At 35.4% G+C, this 8,695-nt stretch overlaps 1 protein-coding gene across 1 annotated transcript; it reads right to left on the bottom strand.

Moving 5' to 3' along the window:
• Positions 1-63: 63 nt before the first annotated feature.
• On the bottom strand, positions 64-5,738 carry LOC311084049 (uncharacterized protein). Its single transcript, XM_084115888.1, has 6 exons — positions 5,408-5,738; positions 3,769-3,927; positions 3,573-3,671; positions 1,843-1,913; positions 1,013-1,143; positions 64-763 (listed from the first exon to the last, which is right to left on the bottom strand). The coding sequence occupies exons 1-6, from the start codon at positions 5,544-5,546 to the stop codon at positions 529-531; spliced, it is 834 nt and encodes a 277-aa protein (XP_083972014.1). The 5' UTR covers positions 5,547-5,738; the 3' UTR covers positions 64-528.
• Between the last annotated feature and the right edge of the window lie 2,957 nt (positions 5,739-8,695).

The following is an 8,695-nucleotide window of genomic DNA, read 5'->3' on the forward strand; positions in this document are numbered from 1 at the left end:
TTTCTACTACCATAACTATGTAATGTGTAGTGAGACAGCAAAAAAAGAAAAGAAAAGAACAGATACAAAAAAAAGCTCCTTTAATAAACTGCATTCACACATGACAGACTGGAAAGATATGTTTGTATATGACACTCTCAAGAAACATCACATAAGCATGTACAGCATATATTAAAAATAAACCTAGAAAAACAAATTACTGTCACAACAAATTCATTTTAAAAATGGCCAGATCCAGATCAAATTCCTCCAGGACACATGTGGTATAAAACTGAACACAACTGCCACAGGGGAAAAGGATTAATGTCTGCTTTTACTTTGGATCCCAAAAAAAATCCAGATCTTTCTATTTACCAAAACCGCTTACAGAAACCATGTCCAATAGGAACCAAATACAGCAGTAATATTACCACAGGTCTACTCAGCTAAACAAGTCCCTCAGTCCAACAAAACCTAAACAATAATTTGATCAGATATGTCAATTTACTGTGTTAAATCGGATGAGGTCAATTTGAAAGTCTGTTAATTTTATTTGAGTTTAACTCTCTTTGCTCCTTCCTTATAGTCCTCCCGGTTGAGTTTGTAGCCCCAGTGTTGTAGAGTCTGTCTGACCACCGGGGAAACACTGGAGTTGTCATAACCACAACCGGACCGGACCACTTTTGTGATGAGATTTTGCCGCCACCGTCCTTTGACTCCTGCACATTTGGCCCAGCGACTGATCTGCCGTGCATCGTCCATTGTTCGTCTGCCCTGGTAAAACCTGCTGGGAAGACAGAACATGAATGTGTAAAAGATAAAGATAAAAATAAATAAATAAAAGCTTTGAATCTTAAGATTTAATATATTTCCTATGCAGAGCAAAGGTGAGGGGAACTGCTCAGGTAAAGAATATATTTTAGGACAGCTTTTAGTGCTGTCTTCTTCTAATAGTGGTCACCCCTTCAATGGTCCCAACATGCATGTATTTGGATTCACACAGTAGTGTAAAGTGAGTTGCAGCAGCTCTTGCCTGCAGTACCACTGGAACCAGCCGTATGGATCCTGGGTCACGATCCACCCACTGCTTTCCCACATCTCTAGACTGCCTCCACATTTTACATTATAGGTGTTCACGTTTTCCCTGTACGTGGATGAAGCCACCTGAAATAAACCCAGATCGTTTAAAAAAAACAACACCAAAACATTAAAAATAGAACTTAAAAAATCTTAAATACTCACAACACATCCACAAAAGTTTCAATTACATCTTAAATACGTGCATACAACAGCATCTCCAAGGTGGAGCTGAATATGCTGTTTATGAAAACCATAAATGGTGTTTGCTAGCTTGTAGCAATCTAGCTGTTGTCAACTGTAGTACGGTGTGTGGTAATCTAACTGTTATCAACCATTCATTCATTTTTATTTTAAGTGCAAACGAGGTCTTGTGGCTAAATAAAATTTCATGGTTTTCTCTTTTGCGTGAGAAGGTCTTACCACATGCTCATAGCCCTGAGCTTTGAGTGGGATAAAACCACTCAAATGACCAGTTAACATAATATACAACATAAATCAACACAAGACCACATAAAAAATAACAGTAGATCAGTAAAAAAAAATTCAATGATAGTTATAAAAAGAAGTATTAATACAGTATTATAAAACAGTCCATGAACTGATCACAAAGAGCTCTACTGTGATCTGGGGCAAAATGAGTCAACTGAATAAAACACACACACACACACACACACACAAAAGGGAGTACATTCAGCTCTTCTCTGCTACAGACACTCAAAATAAAATCTTTGTTAATTTTGTCAAAAGCTTTAACTATTAAAATGCAATCGTAAAGAATGACACCTGTTTAGAGATGTTTAGTCCATCCAACCAGTCTTCGGGAAGCTCCTGCCAAACATCTTTGTAATGTGTCTCTGTTAAAAGAAAAAAAACCATCTGGCAATACTTCAACATTTACAGTTGAATGCATAATAACTGCAACACATCTGAGTACATAACCAACCTCGCTGCCTCCAAAAGGACACGTGGAGTGGCTTTGCAATCAGAAATGTAAAAAAAGAAGGGAAAAAAGGTATTTTCTTCTGTCCCTTGCTCAAGTCTGAATCAAGTCACAAGTACATGTGACAAACTTTTTAGGAGGAAAGTACACAGTTTCTACGTGACATTTTATATTGTCCAAGTGAAAATAGATTTCTTCAAATTGGTCAAAATCATTTGGAGTTATAAATGATACATTTCTGTAAGTATTCGCCACCATTCCAAGTCAATACTTAGGCTATGTTCACATTGTCAGTCCAAATCCGATTATTTGTGTGTCCGATTGGATCTGATAGATCTGATTTGTGAGTCCCGTGGCGCTCTTTTTTCATTTTCATATCTGTATTGATTTCTATGTCATCATTTACTCACATTCAAGATTTTCCAAACCTGTATGAGTTTATTTGTTCTGCTGAACACAGAAGAAGGTTGTCGGTAACCAAACAGTTGTGGGGCACCATTGACTTCCATAGTGTTTTTTCCCCCATACTATGATAGTCAATCAACTGTTTGGTTACCAATATTCTTCAAAATACCTTCTTCTGTGTTCAGCAGAAGAAAGAAATTCATACAAGTTTGGAAAAACTTGAGGGTGAGTAAATGATGACAGAATTTTCATTTTTGGGTGAACTATTCCTTTAAGCGGTTTTGCAATCACAAATTGGTCAAAAGTCTATTGGCCAGGGTGTATTACAGAAACTTTCTATCTTAAGTCTTAAGTTAAGTTCATTTATGATTTTTCACAAATTTGTATCGCAGAAGCAAATCTTAACTTGATTTAGGATTCTTATCCTATCTTACAAAATCTCATCTTATCTGTAGTTAGGAAATCGCTCCATCGAGTTCGGTAATCAACTCTCAGGTCTGTTACCAAGCAACCAACGATACACAAGCAGCTGCTGAGAAGTAAACTCTAGAAATTAAAATGGAAAAACAAAAATGTACTTTTAATTAAGTGCTGCAAAAATAGAAATTTGGATAGGCTAGATAGAAAAGGCAAAGCTTATTACTATATTTAGTGGGAGTACGTAATTATTTATGTGTTTTGTTGTCAAAGTGCAGCGCATCATTTGGGTGTTCAAAAAGTCTTTCCACCATCAAACATCGCAGTTCTTGATATCATTAAAAAAAATTAACCCCATTCTCAGATGGCTATTGTTATGTGATTTTTATAGTTGGCTTTTTTGGCTAATTGGCTAATTCTGAAGTTAGGACACCATTGGGGTTATCCTAACCGTAAGACAGTTTTTGTTGGGATGCTTCTGTAATACCCTTTTCTTACCAGTATTTAAGATAAGATTAAGCACTTCAGAAATGTCATTCTGTAATAGCTTTTGTCCTAAATGAGGTTCTAACTGAAAGTACCATGGTTACCAAACAGATAAGATAAAAAAGTTAGGATCTTTCTGTAATACGCCCAGATGTGCAAAGCTGTATTTTCCCTGTAGTTTGCTGCATTTATTCTACCATCTGAAAAATAAAAATAAATGCATCTGAAAATCAATTTAACCAACTTAAATCATTATGAGACATACTTGTGATACTGGAGAAGATGGGCCTGAAATAGGTACCCCCAAAACTGCCTGCCTGTAAAACCTCTTTGGGAGTCATGTTAGGTGTGAACTCTGGGTAGTCTGCAACAACAGAGAAATGAAAAGATAGTGAAAAAAATTAGTGAGTGAATGAATGAATAAATGACAAAACTATACTGCAAAACATTCTTAACTTCACCTTCAAACACAAGTTGTCCTTTCTCATTTCTCTTTATTTCAGAAGTATTTTTGCCATCATCTGAGCTGTTTTTCTCATCCTTCTTTTTTCTCTCTTTGTCCTTGTCTTTGCCAGAGAGCTTCACTTTAGTTTTTGTAGAGTCAGCTTTACCATCGGGAGCTGAATATCAGAGAAAAACAGTTTGCAAAACACAGTCTCTTAACACTAAATAATGTTGCTGACCAAAAAAAGCCTTGATCTCTGAAACATCAATGTAAAATATGCAAATTATGAGAAAGAAAAATACAAAAATAGTCTGTCAAGAACATATCGTATTCAATATTCAATCAATACCCATACCATAATATAAAGTACCCTATATATATATATATATATATATATATATATATATATATATATAAAACAATAAAGTTTATTTTCAAAATATAATTTATTCACTGTTTTAGCATTATTTTGTGACTATAAAACAATCCAATGCTCACTGACCAGGGTTTTTGATGAGAAAATAATCGTCAGTAAAAAATGCATATTAGGTATGAGATCAAATATTGCACAAAGTAACACTGTCCAACAGCTAGTTGGTAAAGTTTCAGTGCGAGGCAATAGGTGCATGCATACTTATGCACTATTCTATGCCATTTTGTGGTACAAATAGTGCGAGTTGTGTGTTCACACTGAAAATTCCAAAAAGAAAAATTTCACTTTAAATACTCGGATGATGCACTTAATTAACTGAAAAATGGAGGGACTATTAGACTTCCAAGTCGCCTGACTATGATGTGCTCCTCATCATTATGATTAGCTGATTACCCTAACATCTGCTGTAGTAACAAAAGACTACAATTACTGTATTATTTTAGTTATTTTTAAAGCAATGAAAAAATTAAATCACAAAATTGAATGAGCAATGATGTGACTGTTTTAGTGAATAAACTCAGCAAAAAAGTCCCTTTTTCAGGATACTGTATTTTATAAATCATGTTGTAAAATCCAAATAAGCTTTACAGATCTTTATTGGAAAGTGTTTAAACAATGTTTTTCATGCTTGATCAATGGACCATGAACTATCCTTAAAACACTAACAGTTTACAGGCGGAAGAAAATTAATGTCACAGTTCCAGTAACTTAGGACACCAAAGAGACCTTTCTACTGACTCCGAAAAACTCCAGGCGGGCAAATCTTTCTCAGTCCATGAAGATGAGATGCACTGTCTGTATGTAGGACTTAAAGCAGCTGGTGGCCACACCACCTACTGACTTACAACTCACTCACTGTTACTTTTGATATGATGCTCTGTGTTCAGGGTCTCATTATTCAATTTCTGTTCAAATGTTTGTGAAATTTGTTCCATTTATGTCTCAGTTGTTGAATCTTTTTAAGTTCATACAAATATAATAAGAAATTTGGGGGAGGGAGAAGCGGTTGAAAGTGGGAGGACGTTTGCTTTTTCAAACGTCTGAGTATAGTATTTTAATAAACACAAAAATATAACAATAATAGATTCTTGTTGATAATGTGAGGCAAACTGTTTCATTAACGTGGAAGATGTGAAAACGTAGTTCATAAACGTAGTTTCACAAACGCTACTGTCACCGTGATTAGATAGATAGATAGATAGATAGATAGATAGATAGATACCGCGTGATTTCTTGAATGCGCTGCTCTTTTCTTCGTTTTTGTCTTTTATTTTCTGTCTCTTCTTCTCAGGCGCCTTTGAATCATCCGGACCAGTTTTTCTTTTCATCTTCTTACTGTCTTTTTCATCCTCGTCACTCATATCTGAATGGCTAACGTACGTAGCGGAATCAGATTGGTTTGATGAGAAATGGGTTCTGTAGACATAAGGACACTTTGCTTAGAAAATGAGCTAGGACTTAACCAAAGACTTTATAATTCAACTACATAAACAGTTTCTTGACAACAGCCGATTCCGCGTTTACGCAACACAGTGTAGTGCGCATGCTCACACAGGACCGGCTTGCCTGCATAACATAAGGGGCTTTCGGAACCTGAGGCTGTTCCTACAACTATTGGCGAAAGTACCCGGATTTTAGGCGCGTTCGCACCGCAGGGACAGGACCTATTTTAGTTCTAGGAACTCTTTTGGAGGCTAACATAACATAAGCGAGTAAATGCATCTATTTCTTTATTAATTTGAGCATACTGAATCTTAGGTGATCCTTCAGAAAGAGTACACACTTATTTAACCTATACGGGATGTTACTACGTATAGTTTGTAAATTTGTTATTTCCTTCAACCATACAGAAGCGCTGCGCCGTTCTCCACGTGCATGCGTATGTTAGAAAAGTTTTTCTTAAAATTCAAATTTAACTTTTTATTTTAATTACATTATTTTAATATGAATGTAATATTGATTTCTGTAGCAGGAAATGTTCTGATTATTCTATTTATTTTAATTCATTTGTTTGTTTAGGCTATTTTTGTTTGTTTATGTCTGTTTATTATTATACTTAAGGTGCTCTTCGCATATGTCGGTCAAAAATGAACGAAATTATTATTTTTATTTCAATGAAAATAATGTACTATATTTTAGGTAGCTAATGTTTTTTATTTAGCCTATATGTTGTATTTTTAGGGGATTTTATGGTACTAAATTATATTTACACTGTATTTATAATCCATTTATTCACTTTTTGAGCATAGACCTGAAAATTTCATTTCCAACTTAAACTGTCGTAAATCTTGAATGCTTTAGAGCACAGACTTAAGTTTGATCTCTTTTCAAAGACGGCACTTGGCAGATTATTGCTGCAAGTTTTAAAAAGTGAAATTAAAAAAAAGTTACAACATTTTACGTTTATTGTTATGAAAAATATGTTCATTTTTATATGAAATATTTATTTTCAAAAACATGTTTTACTCTAAAACTCTGAGAAAATCAAAGCCATAAATCTAAAAATGTTGTGTTCAAAAATTGAGCCTATCTAAAAAAATAAATAAAAGAGCTTTCAGTAAGATTTTGTTTGGCCGCAACAAAAGTTTTCACTATCTATCTATCTAAGCTGTTTTTCTTCTTGCTTCTTTATTTAAAATAACAATTGTGTATCTCTTTGTGTATCAAAGAGAATTATATAAAACTATTTTTACAGCGTAGGCAGTGGATGCCTCACACTTGGAAACTTGGCAGTATTTCTGATGTTGGCCTTTGCTGGTCTCTTCACTTTGTTTCTGAGGGTTTAAAGTTCTATAGTCTTTGGTAAGTTTAATCAAATCTCTGTTGATGGATAACCAGGACGGGATTCGAACTAGTGTTTCCAGCAAATACTCGGGCGTGCTTACAAGGACGCAGTCTCTAGCTTTCTTCTAGAGGCCAAGGGAGTGAGGTTTAATTGCACAGCTCTTTACTAGCTGGCCTCCATTACAGTTACCCCTTATACCTCACAGGTATAGGGGGTGAGTGTAATGGAGGCCAGCTAGTAAAGAGCTGTGCAGGTAAACCTCACTCTCATCCAGGTCACGGCACTAATGGAACCCCCCCCCCAGTTCTACTCGCACCACTCCAAGCGGGTTTCGAATTAGCGTTTCCGGCATAGGAGGCGGACGCTCTAACAAGGATGTTAAAAACCGCTGCCTCAAGCGTCATTGTACCTCCTGAGGCCAGGAGAGTGAGGTTTACCTGCACAGCTCTTTAGCTGGCCTCTGTTACATAGACTAATGTATTTCTGCAGAATTTTGTGTTTTATACATTGCATGACAGAACTAGATGTTCTAAACTCATATTAGTATTTAGAACACTGTCACAAATTAACAAAAATTGTACCTTTAAAAAGACAACCCCTAAAACCGTTAAAAGGTGCATCAGATTTTGAAACTTTTAGGGGTAAAAACTATTTTTTCTATCAGTGTAAGTGTATTTAGTATCATATATATATATATATATATATATCTCATTTTGTCAAATCAAAATTTGTATATGAGTAGTTTTATGTTTCTCCATTTTTTATTTGATTATGCTGTCACAGTGCTTAATGGGATAGCAGTTCTTTCTCTCACTAAACAGTTATCTTGTACCTTTATATTTTTGTCTGACTATATATATGAAATATAAAAACATATATTCAACAAAAGAAAAAAAGAGTATTGGCATTCAAAGAAACAGATAAAGGAAGAATTTGGTAATTGACTCACAAATGAAGAACTTTGTTACAACAATCAGTTTATTCAAAGAAAGCTGAGACTGTTCTGACACATTTGCAGAATGAGGAATGACAAGAAGATAAAATGCTGGTTTGACAGAACCGGAAAACTCCATTGAGGATTGACTGATGACATTGTACACTGGCATGGAACATCTCTTCAGTGAAGGCATTTCGCACTAGACAGAAATGTATGGCATAGAATTGTAAACAAGACACCAGACACCTACAGGCATGAGCCCATGGCTGTTGATGACTGTCCTCTGCTTCGCTGCCTTTCTTTTTTTTTTGCATTACAGAATAATTAAATAACTTTCTTTTCCTAGAAGGTACTACGAGAATATTCTTCCAGATTGGAAGAATATATCCTCTCTCAACCATTATCCAAAAAGCTCATACTCTTTTTAACTCACTTACATCATTGTTACCCCAGTGTGAATGTAAATATACATGTGACTGAATGTGGATGATTATTTTTAGCTACAGATTGTTTAGTGTGCAGCTGTCTCCGCTCCCATGTCAGGATGCCACTGTTTATTTGTAGCCTGCCATTGTTGGTCGACTTGGCTGTTGCGTTCTCATTAATCACATCTGTAAATTTGTTATAAATCAACACATAACAATGAGCCTATTAAAATGCTGCAGCAGCAAGTGTGTCACTGTGTGTAGCCTATTTGTGTAGTTGGCTGGTTGTAGAGACCTCAGCGAATGGGACTCTCCGCCTCAGTGAATGGGAGCTGTTAAGAACAAAAAGGAGAAAGAAGAAAA

This window comes from Abramis brama, assembly GCF_963993115.1.
Source record: "Abramis brama genome assembly, chromosome: 5".
Lineage (NCBI taxonomy): Eukaryota > Metazoa > Chordata > Actinopteri > Cypriniformes > Leuciscidae > Abramis > Abramis brama.

Coding starts and splice junctions, on each gene's coding strand:
- LOC311084049 (XM_084115888.1), bottom strand. CDS start 5,546: ATGAGTGACGAGGATGAAAAAGACAGTAAGAAGATGAAAAGAAAAACT. Junction 3,672..3,768: donor AGGACAACTTGTGTTTGAAG/GTGAAGTTAAGA, acceptor CTGTTGTTGCAG/ACTACCCAGAGTTCACACCT. Junction 1,914..3,572: donor CATCTTCTCCAGTATCACAA/GTATGTCTCATA, acceptor TTCTTTTAACAG/AGACACATTACAAAGATGTT.